Genomic DNA, 20502 nt, shown 5'->3' with positions numbered 1-20502 from the left:
TCCTTATAAATTAAATCGCTCAAACTCACCTAAATAAATCAGTTCTTCCAGTTTTATGTGTCTCCATAGATTGGTTTTTCAGACAGATGTCTATTGTTCTTTTTTTGTTCAGCATTTCAAAATAATTAGGTACTGATTTACTTCTACTACAGTGACTGTAAATAAATGTTATTGACATGATACGAGTTTTATGTTATTCTTTAAGATATAAGTGGGGCTTCAATGAGTTAAAAAAATAAGCGAAACCGAATAAAGTGTGATGTCTCCTTTATTAAAAAGTATGTATTTTTTATCTGTGTAGAATGAATTTTTAACAAGCGGAAGTTCCGCGCAAAATGTCAATAATTGATGTTGTTAATGTTGGGAAATTAATTGCCAATTTATTCGAGAACAGCTTATATTAAGTTGTTTTAACAGATATTATATTTATTTACAATTACACGTTGAACCCCAGTATACGACACTTCATGGCATGTTGATTTGATTGCGCGCCCGCCTAACTTACAATGCAAAGAAAACCTGGATTTCCCGTGGCTAACTGCAGCATTAAAATGGTAATTGACCAGCTCTTTGCTTTTACATTTGTTGGGAAGTGCAACAAACCTTCTTATCAATTAATTTTTCTAGTTATTGTAGTACTTACTGCAGTATGGACCGTTATGTAGAGATTTGGGATATAGCTTGCTGTCATTTTCAGCGCGGGTTTTCTAGGTTCGCTGCGTATGTTGTGCATACACGACATACGCAGCATGCACGAAACTTATATTACAACTATGTTTTGGGTAAAAACGGGGTTATTGAATAATATTCGTGTACATAATTCTATCAGATAAAACAAAATACTGTTACCTCTACACTTCTTCAGCTGGTAATAGTTTGTTCATATAATCTGGTTTGCCCCACTGACATACACATACACTTTATAAACTTGTATCAAGTTTATACACAACGCTAGTTAAGCAATCAATATTGACTACATACCACAACTGTTACACTTTTTCTGTTTAAAATATTTGGGTCATAGTCAGACTCATATTATATTTTGTGTCTTAAATTCAGTTCTATGTATAAAGAAATCTACTGTTTCTCCTCAGCCGGACTGCTCAGTAATGCCCGAGGCTCTATGTGATGATGACAGCGACCAGCAACAGCGCCGCCAGCAACTCATCAACTTTGGCCACTCACAGTGGGGCTTCAACAACTGGAGCTGGGCAGTCACTAAACAAGACCTGGGTAAGAGCAAACTTGATACAATAGTCCTGGTGAACTTTGCTTTGCTTTTGTTAATTACAATTATAACTGCAACTAAATGTTTTGATAAAGCAGAAAGAATGTCTTGAGTAATTTTTGTTAGGACCAAATTATAAACCCAGAGCCAAGTCGTTAGGCTTCTGGTCTCCTTTGGTAAGCTTTGTCCTAGGGCTCAAATACCTACATGTATTAGAACTTTGACAGCAAACACTGAATTGACTGTAAATATATTCCAGATTTTGTGGACTTCACAAATGGCAAGTACTGTGCGGGAGTAGTTGCCTTTGTCTCTATAACAGTGAAGAGCTTTGACATACACAGAGAGAATATCGGCTATGCCACCTCAACAGCAAACTCAAAGGGATTCGCCATTTACAAGTCCAGAAAGGTAAGATATTTTTTAATAAAGTAGTTACAAGTTTATTTATTTTTACAACATATATGACAGCAGTTGGTGCAGCCAAATATTGTGCAAAAGTAAATAATGTATTTTTTTATTTGATTCCAGTGTGCAGTGACAAATGCACTTCGTGAGACATTGCTGAGTTTTGGTGGCAGTGTGGCTACTGAACTAAATGAGCTGCTGGAGGCACAGCGACTCGATGCGCCGGCCAACGCGCCCGAGCCACTCACTGAGAACAACCAGAATGTAGCCAACAAGCTTGTCGAGCCTAAGAACGTGACACTCGAGCGCAACGCGCGGAAGGACTCCAGCGACAGCACCCCCCACCCCGCGCTGCGCTCCCCCCTCGCGCCGCACGCGCCGCCACCCGTGCAGCCCGCGCCCCCGCCCGCACAACCAGCACCACCCGTGCAGAACGGGCCCTTGCCGCCGCCGCCCGCCGTCAAGAATGCTGCCGCCGCGCGAGCACTGGCCGCCGCGATGCCGCCCGCCAACCGCGTGCCACCCGTGGGCCCCGGGCGGGGGGCTCCGGGCCCCGCCGGGCCGCCCCCGGGTCCCGCGCCGGCCGCGCACGCTGCACACGCTGCACATGCTACACACGCGCGACCCAACTCTAACGTAAGTTTCGTGCTGCAGCCGGTGGTGGGCGCGCTGGGCGGGTACGGGGTGCCGCCGCTGTACGGCGCGGGCCGCTCGCCCGCCGCGCCGCACGTGTTCCCCAACGCCTACTACGAGTACCCGGGCGGCGGCGGCTGGCACTTCGCCTACGAGAGTTACGACCGTCCTCCCGGCAACGTGAACCTTAACTTCAACCTGCCGCCCAAGAACCTCGTAGTGAACGGCCGTGGCGCCTGTCGCCCGCCCGATGACGTGACGTTCGCTCCGCCGCCGCCGGCGCAGGGGTGCTGGATCAAGCCCACGATCTTCTATGACGGCTTCTGGACGGAACAGAAAGTCAAGAAGTGGGTGGCCGAGCAGGTGGAGAAGCAGTTCCCTGAGGACGCGAGCGCGGCGTCGTCGGCGTCGCCGGACAAGGCCTAGCCCCGCCCGGGCGGCCGGCGCCGACGCACTAGCCATTAGTATTTTATCAGCGAGTTATTCTTATACACACTGTGGAAGTTTTTTGCCACTTGCTCATGCGAGTATCGCAGTAGTTTCGAAAATAGATGTATTATAGGTACGTTAGGTATATAGGTAAGTTTGAAATCTCAAAAATGGTGAACTATTTTTTATGTAATTTTTCCTTGTTGTATGTAGTCGTAAGTGTTGTCGACGTGAGGCGTTTCTCTCGAGCCGCTTCGTTGTTAGAAGTCGGCTCGGGGACTGTTTCGAATGTCTGCTTTATCTTGATCTAGTGTTTGCCGGAACTAGCATCAGACGAGTGCACCTATAGGTATCGTATCGATATGTAATGTGTGTGAAGGTTTTATTAGATTTAAATGAAAGATTTTCTGTTTACCTCACGAATCTTTCTCGACGTTTTAATACTAAGATATTTTAATATTTTCCTCTTATGGTTGATTAGGAATTGGGTTTTACCATGTTACATAGTAAGGTATAATGAATGGAATTGCAAATGTACATAGATATACGTATTATGTAGTAATACCATGTAGTTATACCAGATAACTGTTTTTATTGAAATAAAAATGTTTGAATTTTTCCAATGTTTGATTGATCTTTTGTAGTGTGATTTAGAAATATCCCATTTTTTGTTAGTACCACACCACCTTTTAAACTTAATTTTTTGTTTTGTCCATTTTTAACAATTTATTTTGCCCTTTTACTTTAATTTGTTTCCATCCCTACTCTATCCAATAGAGCCCGTAGAATGACCAGGTACTTATGTAACAGGAACCCTGTGCTAAGACCGCCGTGGGCACACTTGAGGGGCTGAGCGAGGAGGAAGCGCGGGCCGAGAGAAAACGTCGCCAGCGCCTCGCACAAGAGGAGTTCCGAATCAAACAGCTCATGAAGCAGCAAATCGGTTAGACTTGCATTATTGTTACATAAAAACTAAATAATAAGAATAATTATTCTCGTCAAACTTTTTCCGTCAGTTGCAGAAAGCTCCATTAAAGTTAAAGCTTCTTTAAGTCTATTGCTGACTCTTTCTTTGTCAACAAGATTAAAAGTGTTAGCAATGGATAAAATGAAGCATTAATTTTAATGGATCTTTCTGCAACTTACGGTTTGTCATCACGGGACAACGTGCAGGCAGCAGCCATTATTTTGTACAGCAACTAAAGTTGTGTTCTTGTGCTTTGAAATATTATAGCAGGCCTAATGGCTGCCGAGAATTACTAGCCGTAACGTGGTTAGAAAATATACCTAAGTTTTTTATTAGTAAAAGTTAGGTCTTGCCATGTAAGGCAAATAGTAAACAGTGTAAGAAAGAATAGTGTCATAATATGATAATGTGAGATAGGATAAATAATTGTGATATTAGTATTTATCTGGTCTACATTTTGCACAATATGTACATTTATATATGTATTTGAATGTAGAGAATTAAGAATCGCTGTTCCAGCTACTTGGGCCATTGACTTGTGATTCTTGGAAATTATCTCTGTTATGTAAAATAAAACCTCCATAACTTGTGATGATCTTACATTTTGGATATTATTTCATAAGAAATACTGGTATTAGTAGTTAGGTAGGTAAGATAATAGTTCTCCTGTCCCAGTTGGGTAAAAACATGCATTAATTTTCTTTCCTAAGGGATTGTTCACATCAAACGTATTGTCCGCCGCTGACTGTGAGTATACTCACAGTCGGCCTCAGTGTGAACGTCGACTCAATCTGCAGTACGCGTACTCACCAAGCCGACAATAGGCTATAGCGTACGATGCGCTACATGTGTGAACAAAAGAATACGCTCGTTTAGGTTCACACTAGATGCGTACGCTGAGCGGCCGACTATTCTACACATAAAAGAGCTCAGTATTCGAAGTAGTTGAAGAAGACGCGGCGGAGCGGCGGTGCGTACGCGGCGGAGCGGCGCTATTCGGCAACTGCGTCCGCGTAGCCAATCCGCGTCCGCCGTGCATAGTCGCGTAGTAAAATAATCGGCTACTGAGAGTCAGCTACAACAGACGACGTAACAGCGTATAGTCGGTTCGGTGTGAACGACAATTTCAATATATATGGAAAAGCAATAAACTGCGTAACGCGCGCTCACAGTCAGCGGCCGACAATACGTTTGGTGTGAACGATGCCTTACCTTGGTAACTTTTGAGTTCAATTTCTTTTTTGTTTATTTTGATGATGTCGAAATAATAAAGTATTGTGTATGTATCTGTTTTATCAGCTTTCTTATATTTTGTTTTAATTATTAAATGATTTTCTTTCATATATTTAAAAATTATTATTTATTTCCTTCTATCCCTTGCACGAGTTCCCGATTCAAAGATTATAATTCATTAGTAGTGTAAGCTAACCAAACCATACTAATAGAATTCCGACGAATTGAGAACCTGCTCCTTTTTGGGAAATCAGTTAAATATTACATGAATAAAAAGCATACTTTAAAAATCACTGGTTAGATGACTAGATTTAATCTACTATGGTTATCTATTAAAGATTTAACTAACACCTATATTAGAACTGCCTATTAAGATATGAAGTACAAAATATTATCTGCAGATGAGAAACAAGAGCTGGGTAGGAACAGCAGCAGTTTCGACCACCTCCTCATGGAGATACCCACTCAGGACATTATGATCGAGGCCACGGGCGAGGAGCCGGGGAAACGGAAGTCGCCCACACCGGAATGCGCCAGCGCCGCTAAGAGACGTAACAGCTGCAAGTCCAAGTTAGATATTATGAAGTCGGATTAGTATTTACACATAGGGCTATAGATACTTGTTGATATTTCTTAATTGTCATATATGCGATGTCAGACTAATACTGTATGAAATACTATGCAATGGATGTCTTTAAATTCTCTATATTCTCGTATTGCATACATATTATATGTTGTGTATATTGACTTAGTTTGCTTATGTAGTAGTATACTCATAAACAAGTAGATTTCATCATCATCCTCCTCCAGCCCTTATCCTAATTTTATTTTGGGGTCGGCATGTTTTCTTCTTCCATACGCTTCTATCTGCCGTCATCTCATAAGTAACATTATTTCTAGCCATGAAGACTATCACACAATCCATCCATTTTCTCTATGGTCATCCCCTTCCACTAAGCTAATCATACTTAATTGTAAGAAATAAATTATAACAGCAAAACAAGATTTCTTCAATTTTATATGAATTAAATGTATGTTTTATTACCAAGTTATAAAGGTACATAAATATTATTGAACAAATAAAACACTATTTTGAAATTATTTTTATTTTATTCACTAACAGATTACGCATCTTACACAGGAGTATTTACACGAACGAAAAATACTAAGTTCTAAGTTATTGTACTCAGGTAAATTAAGAAACGAAAATGACACCCTACTTATATTAAGAGTTAAACGAAAAGTCACCTTAAAACAAACGACTTAAGAGCTAATTAATATTGACTGCTTACGGTAAGTGCAACTGGCTGGACGATGGAGTCTTGTAATCAAGAAGGTCAAATATGAATAAATTAAATAATGATAATTTATGTTCTCGTAGAACATAGTGTGTAAATTGCGATTAAATACATTCCCTGTACTTATAATATGTGGGTACGGTTAAATGAAAGGTATTTAACGAGCAAACTTTCCACGCCAGCTAGATTAAAATACTTGTGATACCTTTAACTATTTTTACCATTTACGATACACATTAACTTAATATCAACTAAGCGTCATAAAGGGATATAGTATATCGTATGAAATAGCAATATTTGATCCAACTGTAAAATAGGAATAATTTATGTTTGATGTTAAAATGATTTTGGAAACTTGTGTAGTGATTGATTCATCGCCAGCAATCGTAAAGCCCTATTTTCAAGTTTAGTAGACACATTGAAATATGCATTTAATTGATCGAAAACAAGTCGTTTTATGAAGAAAAAGGCAAATTTTCGAGCATTTTGAGTCATCAAGTATTTGTAGTGTCTTCCAATGGGTCTACCAAACAAAATAAATGTAATCATAAAACAAACAAGTACATCTTTTCACACAGCGATTTCCCAAACTCACAACCAATAAATACATACAAAAAATTTACAAACAACTCCAATACACTTGGCTTAGTATATCTTGGAAAAATACTATAAAATATTATTATATGTTTATGCATGAACACAAAAAATATTAACTCTTATACTATATTTGGTACAAAATTCTATCGAGGCGATTATTGTATGGAGTGTACTGGAGTTGAAAGATGATCAACATAATATTGATTACATTAATAATGATGATTTAAATGTTTTCATACATTTATTAGGACACATGTTCTAGATAGCTTAGCTCCAACACCAAAACCAGGAAGCCACCTCTATAGTTAAAAAATCAATCATGTTTAAGAAACAACATTTACTCTAAAAACGTGTCCCTACTTCCATTTAAAGCTTCTGCTTAAGTTGATAGAACATCATAAGAATTAATAGAAAACTAAAATTAAATCTGGTAATTACTTCGATAATTTGCTTTCACACAAAAAGAAGGGTGAGTTGATATCAGTGCGAATTAATATAACATTCTAAAATAGCTACTTTAAACTTCTATGATACTAGAGACCCACCGCAGCTTCGCACTTCAAATTATACATCTTATCCTTCCTTTTAAACTACTGCATTAATGGAGAAAACTGCGTGAAAATCCATTCAGTAGTTGCTTTATTATTTAAGAAAGCGGTACGAAGTTCGCCGGGTCAGCTAGTATTATTAAAGATTTGCTCAACTAAAAGTATCACCCTTAAATAAATTATCACGGAAATTACCGCGAGATGGTACGCTACATAAACCTTGCCTCGTTGGCACTAACATATAACTAGAAGCTACAAAACTTTAGACCTAACATACACTATGTATGTGTACAAACTATATACAAGGACACAAGTTATATATTTATGAATAGTTACTGCTATATTACTCCATACAGTCGGTTGCTGAGAAATTGTGCTTGAGGTGACATTCAATATGAATGAATATTAAACAAATGATAATACATTTGCGCACCGTCAATATAGGTAATGATCTGTATGTACGGAGTAAATAGACGCATGTTTGATAATGTTGCTACATGTTACATTGTAATTCCCTGAGGATCGATAGTTTTCAAGCGTAATTTTAACATTAAGGCAATAATAACCTTCTTGGTTGAGATTGCAATACAAAAATATTTAATCATATAAATATACTAATTGTATATAAAACCGACTGTCTGTTTTATGAGTAAGAAATAACTGGTTTCTATAACTTCTAATGATATTAAGCATTCGAAGTCGTTGTCAATTATGAGTGAAATGATAGCGGCGCGTAGCACGAACAGTATTTTTGGCGGGTATAAATCAGATTGATATGGGTATATATAATGAATATATGTGATAATATATCGTTTCCAGTCTTCTTGGTAACCTATGATGGACGACTATGTTTACAGTGTTCTATAATGGACAAAGATTTAACCAATATAAATGGGACTACTACATTTTTCGCCAATAGTTGGATATATATTTTCATATGTTTGTAATAGTTACTGGACCAAATTTAAGTAATGATGGTATTCGAAGATTTCTATTCAAGATTTATGAGTTACCTCGTGATTACATGAGAAATATTTTTCAATAATTTTAATATTACTGGGACAATACAGTTCCCCTATTCAATGTATATGTATTATAATAATTCAAATTTGTATTATATTATTTATTTTCTTTATAATAGGTAGGAACAATACAAGCTGAGTAAATATTTTCGATAGATAAGGATTAACCAGTCTGTCATTCTAATTATTATAAATATAGGAAGGCTACTGATATAGTGTGTATCCTACAAAATTATTTTCTACTTTAATAGTGCACAGTTTTACAAATACTAGACAAGATTTCGACTATCAATATGGCTTTTAACCATCAACCCTACAATTACTCAATCTACCATTAAAACATATAAATTATGGATGAACCCTATTTTGTTTATACAAAATCCACTCAATATTCCATTCTTTGTTATTTTTGTAAATTATTTTGTGCTTCCAATATCATAATGGTTACATAAATGGTCACCACTAGTTATTCAAGCATTTTTCACCCTCTACAATTTCACCTATTTAAACTAACCAGACCATAGGCCATGAAAATGGAAGTTTATGTATAAAAAATCTACACAATGTAAAAGTGCATTTGATCCAATTTATAAAACGTGCACTACTAAAGTCTAGTAGTATATAAATATGATCGCATTCTACTGATATAATAGTAAATATAGTAATATTACGATCTATTACATCAAAACAGCTAGTTATTTTCCCCCATTCCTGGTAATAATGACAAAAATAATCAAAGTTCTATTTATTAGTACAGAATACCCTTGAAATGGCGACTTGCGATCGATGATTGCTATAATTTCATGTTTTATCTGCAGCGTAAATCAAAGTGTCAACTAATATACAAAAAAAAATATATCGAGGCATAGCTTTTACAACATTTCAAACGAAAATCAATCAGAATTCTGAAAATATCAATTATATCCGCAACAAAAGCGATCAAAACAATGTCTGGCTTTTGAGAACTTTTTTCTCATATACAATGCATGTATAATCTATGGTTAAAATGAAAAGGTTTGGTAAAGGAGTGTGGAGTCCGCTGTTAGGAAGCGGCATGAAGTGAGAGTGACTCTAGATTAGTGGAAGATTGTAACGTTAAATACCGCGTGAACGTACAATTCCGTTTGGCGGCGCTGCCGGGTCCAATCCATACTGCAGTCTGGAAATAAAATTCTGTTTTAACCTCTTGAATGTCTTATATTACACAGTGGAGTTGTGAAGAAATAAAATTGACGTCGTTTACATTGTAAAGAAAGCAAGTAATGTAAAAATTGGAAGAAACACAGTTAGCTTTTAGTCGTTTTGTTTGGAATTTTCATATCTCATATCTTTTTTTAGAACGTTTTAAGAGAGTGTGGGGATTTGCGTAAGGGGGCAAATCAACATCTACCCGTGGTGCACCCTATGAGCAAACGGAAGACTGATGATTGAATGTTGGTATAACCACCACACAGCACCAAGTGGGATAACAAAATGCCAATTGAATGAAGGTGATCTCCACAAGTACAGGCCAAGTGCCTGCAGCGCTAGTGACAGTGTAGGTACCTGGCAGTGACTAGACGGGCACCTCCTCCTGCTCCTTCTCGCGCTGGCGCACGGCGACGGCGGTCTCCACCAGCAGGTACAGGCACTTGAACTTGTCGCGTTCACCCTCCCCGCCGCCGCCGCCGGTCACTGGCACAACCTGGGGACATAGCATATACATTACAAACAACATTCATAAGATTTTACTAGCAATCCACCCCGGCTTCGAATAGTATTTCCTCACTGTTTAATGTATGTTGTCATAAATATAAACCTTCCTCTTTAATCACTCTATCTATTAAAATAGTTTTGAAGATTTAAGCGTACAAAGGGACACAGGGACAGAAAACCGACTTTGTTTTATATTATATAGTGATACAGGTGTTGGGGACAGAGGACATGGGTAAAGAGATAGAAAAAGCAACTTGACGATGTAGTGATTACAGGTTTTGTGAAAAGACTAACAAAGCTACATGCGCGTACTGTAAGAGAGTTATTAAGTAGTGTAGGTACCTGCGTGCGCCTGCGCAGCGGGTGCGGCAGCTGCGGCAGGTGCGCGAGCTGCGGGTGCCAGCCGCCGCCGCCGCCCGCCGCCTCGCCCTCCGCGCCCTCCTCCTCCGCCGTGCGCACCACCACGCCCGCCGTGCGACTGAGGAGGACCGCAACGAGAGTTAGTTACACCACCCACTTAAGCCCGTTCCCATTATATCTATCTGTTTTGCTTACTATAAATAGAAAGAAAGATAGAAAATATATTTATTCATGCGTGTGACACATAGACATACAATTAAACAAAAGCAAATTATACATACAAAATATAAATATGCACAACAAGAAACGAGAAAAATATACATAACGGGAAGTATGCGTCACACCCACGTGAAACGGCCCTCGCTTAGCATAATGCTGAGACCCTGTACGGGACAGAAGTCTCAGCGCTGATTTTCATCGAAAGCCGAAGCTGACGTGATAGGAATTTGACATAGCTTAAATGGGGATAGTGTCAAACTTCAACTTCCAGCAAGCAAATCATCAATTAGATAGAATGTTCGGAACTGCTATTATAGAAAAGAAATATATACGAGTAGATACTGTTGGAACAATCTCAGAGAGTTGATTAATTTGTTTATGAACTTTGTTAATGAGATTTGATTTGGACTTATTAAAACCTCTCTTGCACCAGCCTTACAATTACAATACGTCTGCAATAACTTCACAAGTATCGAATTAACTCCTATTGATTGTGCAATAGACACTTTTTTGCAAAAAAATCTTTTGTACAGCCAAACCGATAACATAAACTCGCCCTTATTTCAAACGTGACAAAAGTTCACTATTCCCACAAAGGGCTGATTTTTCAATCATCAGATAACTTCTATCTGAGGAATAAATATGGCGGTTCGACATATTTTCCATACAAAAGCTGTCAAAACGTCATCACAAAGTTTCAAAGGCCGGTTTGTAAGTCATTAACCAACCCTCTGGCGGCAGGATGTTCCTGCTCCTGGTTCTCTGGTCCGTACCGTATGACGGACTGCCACACGGAGGGGTCGTACTTGACCTCCTCCTCGGAGACGGCGCTAGAGGAGTAGCCCTCCTCTCCGTCGCCGATGTCGTCGCCGTCGCTGCGGTACACGAGGAGCCCGTCGCTGTATTCTTGTTCGGTACTGCGGTCCGCGTCGTTCTGTTGGGGAAAATTTGTTGCTTGTGACTATTTATTTTATACTATGCTTGTAATATGAAATTGTTTTAAGTACGAAGGAACGATTTTTCGATGAGGGGTTAACAATCATTTTTTTTCCTCTAATTATTTTATAACAGTTTTGTGTTTAGCAGCACAATTTAATATTTCAATGAAGTCATGGATATTTTACAGTATAATGAATTAACAGTGATTGTCCGTGATGTTTACTCAAAAGAAGGTTCAATGAACGTACAGCTTTGCCGCATAGATAAAGCTTGCCTTTTCTTTCTAATCATAACAAATGTTTGTTTGAGCGGAAGAGCTGATTAAAACGGCTAGATGATATTTTTGTGAGATTCGTGGAAATTCGAAATACATTAAAAGGACTAACCAACCTTGTCCACATGGAGCATTAAATAGGATGTCGAAAGTTATATATTTTTTTTCATGCCAGCCTTTTCTGAGTCTTGAATTAAACGCCTGTTATTTAGGTGCATAGCTCTGTAAAATATTACCGAAAAGGTTCTCAATTTATGAGGTAGGAGTATGTAACTTACTTCAACTTCAACACCATCCCAAGACGCGACAACCACGCCAGCCGTATTGGCGTTGCCGCCGGAAGACCCGGGTTGCTTGCGACCGCGCCGCGAGATGGTGTAGTGCAGCGGGTCGTGGCCCTCCCGCCGAATCATCTCCGGCAGGATGCGGCGACGGGCGTTTATGAACCAGTTGCATACCTGAGAAATAGATCATTGTTTAGTATATTCTTCTATGGTTGTAAATACGTGAAATAAATGAGACATGGTTGGAAATCTATGGGACGGTTTACAACAATTGCATTGCACTTATTGTGTTGTTATGGTCCCTGAATCTTATGCTCCTCCCTCCTCTCAAATATTGTGACGATGTGTTGTTCGAAATCATTATAGCTACTTATTTCTAAGTTTGTAACTAAGCGAGTAAATTCTTTCTGAGAATGTTTTAAGTCCTTGAAGATGCCTCAATGCCAAAAGGGCATTCGGTACAGTGAAGTTTCAATTGTAGATATTCAGTCGGATAAAATAATATTTAGCTGTTTCCATTAACTTAGTTCACAAAGTTGAAAACAACAACTTGGGTAACTACATATTAGAGCAACAATAACAAACCACGTACTCTTGGTTGCCAGTTTGCAAGAGTTCATTGTAAAGAAAGTTTACATACATGGAAGGTTCTAGACTTCTGTGGTGTAAAATTGATGCTGTTCTAGTGAAAGAATTGATGTAACTAAATATCTATCGAGTGCATGTAGCAGCTTAATTTACGAAATGGTAATATAGATGTCGCAGACAACTGATTGATGACCGTTTAATCTAAAGTCCATTTCAACCAATTGGCTGCGCCATCCCAAAAACACAAAAGACGAACCTGCAAAACTGTCAAATTCGCTTCCTGACTTAAAGCAATCTTCTCAGCATCGTTAGGGTACGCATTGTACCGGTGATCATACAGCCATTTCTTCAGTATTTTGACGGAGTGTTTGGCTAAGTTCCCTCGTCTCTTGCGTATGGAGACGATCCCTGGGGGCGGGGTAGGGACTCCGCCGTGGATGAGGCTGACGCGACGGGAACGGTCGGCTTCGCCATCCGTGCCGCTCTCATTGTCGTCTGTCGACGATGTCGACGGGAAACGGTCTCGAACTGAAACAATATACCCGATTATTTATTATAAAGTTTAGAGGTGATAAGTTCTTTATAATTATAGTATAAAAAAGTAGGTATGTACTTAAACTAAAGTGTACATAAACACTATTTTAGATTTTGTTTGTCCATTATCTGTGAGTTTACGCAGCTAGTTTTCATTTCTACAGAACTTGTTTTGTGGACCATATTGTCAACATGGTAGAGAATAAAAAAATAAACATTGAAACAGTCCTACGCACTGACCCTGCCAAAGCCAATCCTGCTTATATTATACACGAGAAAGTTTGTGAGGGTATAAAGATGCATGCATTTTGATGAAACTTAGCAGTAATATCGCTCATTTCTGATGTACAGAATAACATATGCTTAAACAAATTTTTATGCGGATTGTGTATTGTATAACAGCAAAACTATTTCCAAATACTTCGAGACCTAAAAGCGTGATGTCATGTATGTTTTTCATATTATTATTATTTTACAGGTATATTCAACTTTCAAGTGAAACTGTAAAAATCACGTCGTATGTATTTTGAAAACACGCGTGACCCGATTCTATTGTCAATCATGACTTTGGTAAATTATTTACGTGTCTCTTAACTAGGGCTGCCAATGAAACGGGATTCATACTGTGTGGTGAAACATAAACAATTAATTATTAAATTAATTTAAATATTCATTCGTACATATTATATTCGTACATTATATGAGTCGTCCAACTGTTTATTTAATCTAATGTTAATATGCAGTACTATCCTAGTGCAAACGGTTTCTCCCGTTTCTGGAGGGAACTACTTCCTGCACCGGGATAAAAAGTAGCTTATACATAATGTAAAGCTGTTTTAGACACTGCAGTTTCATTAGAATCCGTTCTTGCGAGTGAACAAGTCACAAGCATACAAACTTTTATAATTATAATGTGAAGTGTAATGCTTCTAGAACAGTTCTGCAGTTTGTATATTTTAACGGTATCCACAAACGAATTCCCCTAATATAACCACATAAAAATATTGACGGCATAGCATTTACGTATTCATGAGATGCAAAACCGATCTTTTGACAGCCCTGAGCCTAACGGATAGTCAACATTTGTTTTGTGAATACGCGAGTCGCATACATTATTTTGTGTTTGCTCGGCAATTTTAATAACGTGACGATTTACGTACTTTTGTGTCTATTATTGTAATAGAAAACTTGATTATGCTTTAGCAGCATATACTTATTTATTTCTTTTTCTTTTATCATCATTCATTTGTTTGTATAATGTTTTGAGAATTATAATGGGTTAGTGTTCAAAAATATACGTAAAACGCAATCCTCTCAATGAAATAGATACGCCAGAATGCTAATGCTACTGTAACTATAGAATAACCCTAACTCTTCGTAATATATATTCTATCATAACCTTAAGGCCGTACCTACATAAACTGTTTTTATACAGACCTAACGTACCACAAGTCCAACGAACTTTCAGCCTACATTTTAGTACCCAAACAATTACTAAGGAACAAAAAAATAAACACAGTCTTTCACACAATCTGTCTACATCTCTAAATTCTAACTCTCCTACTACGGGTCTGCTTGAAGAGATTTCATTAGAAATAAGCAGTACCTTTGTACTATTTTATGTTACTTCTTTTTTCATGCGTTTACTGTGTACATAAATAAATCTATTTCTTTAACATGAAAGCCTGATGAAGGGTGATGAGTTTCCATACAATAAAGTTCCCACAAGGTCCGTAGCTAATTTTCGCGGGATGTCATCTCATGTATAGGTTGATGCGAGGCGGCGGAAGTGGCCGGGGTGCGATCGATGCGGGTGAACGGCCGCGGGAGGGAGGGGTGACGCAACACCTCCAAGGACAGCCGTATTTACCGACAACAGGATTCAACAGAACTTGCTTATTGCTTGTTGTGAGACCTTGATTCGACCAAAAATACCCGTTTAGCTTTTGTATCGTAAACGAGCTCTTGTTAGGTATTTACTAACAAGAAATTTCGCGAAATTGGCACCATTTTAAAGAAACTTAAGTAGATTTCGGATTTGATTTATGATTTCCTTATTGTAATTGGCTATTTCTTGTTGTGACAATTTTCACACGAGAAAAATTGAAAGCAACATTTTTATTTCTGGCTTCTTTCATACCTTACTTAAACTTAGTTAAAGTTATTTCATACCTTAATTAAAGTTTGCATACCTATGAAATAGTTTGGACTAGGTACTAGGTAGGTATGTGGTGGATGTAAATGTTAGGTTTAGTGAGACAATGTTAGGAAATGCCAGTTTCCGCTCTCTCGAGCCTTTACCGTTATTTTATACCTTATAATAATGCCATTAACATAAATACCCAACATATTTTATAATAAAAAAACAGGTTTTGATGTAACATCCTGCTCTATTCTGAGTCAGATCTTTGGCAGAAAGTGTGTACGATCTTAATTATTCATTACTCGGATCAAATGGAAGTAAAGGGGTCGACTAGACGCTAAGATACATAATGTAGCGAGTTTAGCTGGAAAACATAGAAGATTGCAAAAAGGTATGGGTATCATGCATGCTATTATTTAAATTTCTATAATTTGCTCTATACATATACCTACAACTTGAAACAAGTAAAGGGTTGATACATACAGAGAATTGAAAAAACCGTAGGCTAAACTAGTACAGAACTTAGTACGCAATCATGCCACAGTCCCAGTAAATAAGCCCAGTAGAAGACAAAGCAAAGTTCTCGTCAGCCCGTCATTGTACTGCCCGTATTGTTTTACAAGCGGTCGCAGAACTTGCTCAGTTGAACTGTAGCTGTTTATGTTATCTGAAACCCGCACGAGTTCACCTATTGTAATGTAAACCTGCGTGCTATGTCTTGTAGACATTGATATGGCAATTTACAACGTGAAGGAAGGTAAAATCAGTATGAGGATGAAGGTAAGGATACTGTCAGTATAATTTAGGCAAAAACTATTGAACGGATTTAGATTAAACTTTACATAGGTATAAATAAAGCTAACCGAGCATACGTTTTCCGGGCGTAGCTCGTAGTGTACTCGGGAAGTGGGTGAAACCGCGGGGAAAAGCTAGTACAACACAGGCTTATTCCCCATCGACCAACTGATCCGCTCAACTAGTTAGGGTGGGAAACAATTTCGCAACGTAACCTTCCCTACGGCAAAACTAGTTATTGTTTGTTTGGTCGGAGGCGAAAAGTTACGTTTGTGTTTCATTCAATTATTCGAAAATTCTTCGAAAGTTCTTGAACTGCTATAAGTGATTTGATTAGCAAATAAAGCGTTGACCTATTTGAAGAATGTTACCGATTTTGTCGTGTAGGTTCATTTACGAAACCGTGAAGTTTTTAACGTTTATGAATTCACAAGAAGTTTTGCAGTTCGCAAAATTCCGATGAGGGATCAATGAACGACACAAAGTCCACAGTTGTGCTGCATTTGCGTAACGTGCCCATCTGCGATTGAACGGTGACGACTGACAATTGTTTTGAAATTCGGAGTATGCACGTAGATTGGGACTCTAGGGACAAGAATTTGAGGTCCACAAGGAAGTATGGCATCCTAAAATTCGAAGAACCCGTAACTTTGGACTGATATTTGTTTGACAACAGGACCGCAACTCAAGGATCGATTCAAGGTGCATTTAATCATGGAATTAAAGCAAGGCTGCACTATCATACGCTGTCAAAATATTGTATCGATTCTTTGTTTGCCATCTCTTCTTCCGATACATTTGTATCGTGTTTTGTAACCATGTTCTGTCCTATATTTTACATTACATCTGAGCAAAGCTGTCGGGATCTACAAGCAGATAACAGCCTAGAATACTAGATAAACGGTAGAACAATAGCTATAGAAATGGCTGAAAGAAAAGACCGGGAGTCGACGTGAAAACCGGAACACAATCTAAACATCTGCTCGGGACAGCAGCCAAGATAAGAGACTGACACAGACCTGTTTCACGGGCCGTCCGGTTGCGTAAACTGCATCGGTAATGCAATACCCTGTTGAAAGTGTTGCAATCATTGTTTAAATTATAACTACGTACTACTACGCCCTGGCTTTGTACTCGATTTGTTTTGAGTTGAGTAGCGAGATTATTTTTATAGTTGAAAGTTATGATTACGATAAGCCTACTGCTCCGTCGCTAATCTGACCTGCGGAATTTACAATCAATTAACAGCGAATTCGCATGTCGCCGCTCTGTGCAGTTGGTATTAGCTGGTACTGACTAATCCTAAGGCTCAGTTTTTCATCTTGCTGAATCGCATCATGTCATAATTTAGCGAGAGAGACAATGCCATTCTTCTGCTACAACTCTATCTTTCTCAAATTAAAATCTGGATAGGTACCTTCTAAGATTGCACCATGTTGTTTGATTAATGTTAAACAAAACAGTGCCTACGAAAGAGCCAAAATAAAACAGGGTTTATCAAAGTTTAAATTCTCGAATTATCTTTAGGTCAACCACAATGGGTTGCATTATTCAAATGGGTGAACTTTTAGCCCGAACGGCGCTAAACGGTAATCTCAAGCTATTGTCGTGTTTCGTAAGAAAGGGGCATCAAAATGATTGATGGTTCCTAGTAAAATAGGTGAACGAGATTAGTGGTGATCGATGACGTAGCCTCGCGCGGGAAAATCGAACACTAATGTAATGTAGGAGAAAAGGTGCTAAGTTATTCATGTGCAGTGTAGCATATTCCGAATTAGCTTCATGTAACTTGTATTTTTTTTTTAAGTAATTTTAGTAAATTGAGACTCAATGAAATAAATTGATTTACTTATTTTCCTAATATTTCTTTTTACTCTAGTGCCATGGACTTAAATGGTTTTAGTATTTTTGGCTCGTCAAAATTGATACTGTGCTACTTCTGGTGAAATGAATGCTTAACAACATGGAGATTGCAAGATAATGACAAACTGATTATTTAATTGCATACTTGCATCATGTACCAAAGGGAGAACATTAACATATTAATTAGTGATCTGCATCCTGAGGGAACAACTTCCGTCACATAGACAAAACATTATTATTGCCAAGTTTCATCAAATTCCGTTCAGTAATTATTGCATGAAAGAGGAAGATCATCACATCTATCTAGATTCTAGATTATACTACATGAAGAAAACATGAAGAAGAAGAAAATAGCTGCCCCAACACCAAAACAAAAAAAATGGGATAACAGCATGAGGATGAAGAGGACATCTAGTATTATGGGCATGCTGTGGTCTCCTTTGAGTGAAGGAGTACACCAATATTCCTATTTTGTCATACCTATGTCATGTTATTTGTGTAGTAGGATAGACCACTATCACTTTTGTAGGTAGTGATAATTTGATGTGCAGCGTCTCACCCCAGACTGGGTCTCAATAGGGAAAGCCTACAAACTACATATATTATACAGTACTATGCTAAACTATATTACTACTACTATACTATACTATAATCAACATCATCATCCTGTAAAAGGTTTTGGCTTATTTTTTACATCTGTCACATGCCTGAATGAATTTAAAAAAAAACTATGCTGAATGATGAGATTTTTAAAAACTACATAGCCCTAGATAAACATTTTAAATAACTATTAAATTACAGGGCAACAGTCTCTTATCTGTTTACAAAAGTGTCAATGATTGATAAAGATTTATAGAAGGCATTACACATAATTATGTACATGTCATATTATGATAATTATGAGCTTCTGCACTATTGATACCAATATTTTAAAGAGGATCATGTGCCTGATATGAAATTGGTGTCAGTCATGTATTATTTCTTCCAAGTGTCCCCAATTGCAGAGACATCACACTTATACATATTTAATGTTTCAATGTGTGGATGCAGGTAAAATTTTTTCAGAGTGTAGCAAAGGATTTAAGACTTCTTTACACACTCTGACTGGACTACAACTGGTGGAAAAATAGACTGGAGATTAGGAATATTTCTAAGACAACACACTGACAGAGCATTCGTTTATTGTTCTATTATTCGTGTAAACAAAAGTTACTGTAGAAGTATGTATCTGTATGAAAAATAGTATATATAGCACTACTAGTTCATTACAAGTACAACCAAATTGAAAATATCAACAAAGCGACAGTGGCGCCGCCTAGTGTAGCGCGTGATTGAACTAAAATTGACTGGTTAATAATGGCGGGCACGCAGCCATCTTGTGCCTTGACTGCTGAGTGCTGTCAATTTACTGTCACCGCGACATTTTATAAAAGTCAAAGGGAATTCAATAACAACAACAAACAAAATGTAAACTTTTCCACTTATGATAATCCTTACCCATCTATATGTAAAATATTGATGTGTTCCAGCTTAACATGCACATATCATATCGATCGGACTGACGCGAAGCGACCACGTTACGTAGGTCACAAATCGACGGTCTAAAAATAACCCAAGCACGTGCCAATTTAACAATAAGCACTAGAGACTCTTAGCTTACATAACACTTATTAAGAAATACATACTGTTTAACATAACTACTGCTGAAATACTCAGAAAATGACTCCTAACCGAAACATGTAGCAAGCTAATGATAAGCAATGTGGCGCATTGGCGCCATTTTCCTTTCGCAAGATCGGGCTCCTTGGTGACGTAACACACATAAATTCCTGCGCTAATGGTTTCTGCCAAGTAATAAAGACTGGGGGATTCGTTTTAATTGTTATTTTCCCCCGAAAAATGCTATGTTTTTATATAAATGTCACCTTGACGTATCACGTCAATTTGACAAGCATGGCGGAAACGTGGCGTCGTTTTGATTTTGGACCGGCTCACCTCCAGGGGATGTTGAATGCTGTCTGTTTGCTACTCGGGCACTTCTGATGATTTCTCTGGTGAGCTCTCTAACGTCCTGACGCTGCTGGTACGCCATTTCGGGCCGGTCGCGTTGTTCTTGTGATAGACCGGCCGTGGGAGGTAACATCGTTGCTCACTCAATCCATGCGAACACTTCTTTTGTCACTCAGTCACTAGTACACAATAATAACTTTGTCCAGGTCCAGAAATAAGTCCGGTGATATCACTGAATAAGTAGAAAACAAAAATAATTCAGCTCAACTACGCACAGCAAACCGAACAGAGCGCGACTGTCGGACGGGGGACGGCGGGAAGCTACAGCGCCGCCGCGCCTCTATCTCTTTCATTCTCGGCTAATAGCATATTTCTGTCCCACTCGCTCAACAACGATTTGATGACAGATGCAAGTGTATATGTCAAAACAAAGCG

At 38.3% G+C, this 20502-nt stretch overlaps 2 protein-coding genes across 6 annotated transcripts; one reads left to right on the top strand and one right to left on the bottom strand.

The window, feature by feature from the left end:
• Nucleotides 1-291: 291 nt before the first annotated feature.
• LOC110381302 (basic proline-rich protein) lies at nucleotides 292-5569 on the top strand. Of its 2 annotated transcripts, XM_049844799.2 has the most exons (6): nucleotides 292-554; nucleotides 1095-1233; nucleotides 1488-1639; nucleotides 1760-2272; nucleotides 3509-3641; nucleotides 5300-5569. In XM_049844799.2, exons 1-6 carry the CDS (start codon nucleotides 507-509, stop codon nucleotides 5491-5493), a joined length of 1179 nt encoding a protein of 392 aa, XP_049700756.2. In that variant the 5' UTR covers nucleotides 292-506; the 3' UTR covers nucleotides 5494-5569. The 2 variants fall into 2 exon arrangements, with proteins under 2 accessions (XP_049700756.2, XP_049700755.2); XM_049844798.2 differs by lacking the exons at nucleotides 3509-3641; nucleotides 5300-5569 and having other exon boundaries at nucleotides 1760-3316.
• A 419-nt stretch (nucleotides 5570-5988) lies between these two features.
• On the bottom strand, nucleotides 5989-20393 carry LOC110381303 (uncharacterized). 4 transcript variants are annotated; one of them, XM_049844802.2, is made up of 7 exons: nucleotides 20053-20393; nucleotides 12979-13250; nucleotides 12129-12308; nucleotides 11366-11571; nucleotides 10401-10536; nucleotides 9909-10047; nucleotides 5989-9522 (listed from the first exon to the last, which is right to left on the bottom strand). In XM_049844802.2, exons 1-6 carry the CDS (start codon nucleotides 20198-20200, stop codon nucleotides 9919-9921), a joined length of 1071 nt encoding a protein of 356 aa, XP_049700759.2. In that variant the 5' UTR covers nucleotides 20201-20393; the 3' UTR covers nucleotides 5989-9522; nucleotides 9909-9918. The 4 variants fall into 4 exon arrangements, with proteins under 4 accessions (XP_049700759.2, XP_049700760.2, XP_049700761.2 ...); XM_049844803.2 differs by having other exon boundaries at nucleotides 11411-11571; XM_049844804.2 differs by lacking the exon at nucleotides 20053-20393 and adding an exon at nucleotides 19743-19970.
• Nucleotides 20394-20502: the final 109 nt, after the last annotated feature.

The sequence above is a fragment of the Helicoverpa armigera genome, chromosome 15 (assembly GCF_030705265.1).
Source record: "Helicoverpa armigera isolate CAAS_96S chromosome 15, ASM3070526v1, whole genome shotgun sequence".
Classification (NCBI taxonomy): domain Eukaryota; kingdom Metazoa; phylum Arthropoda; class Insecta; order Lepidoptera; family Noctuidae; genus Helicoverpa; species Helicoverpa armigera.
The sequence above is the reverse complement of the archived record's forward strand: the minus strand, read 5'-3'. Positions and strand labels throughout refer to the sequence as shown.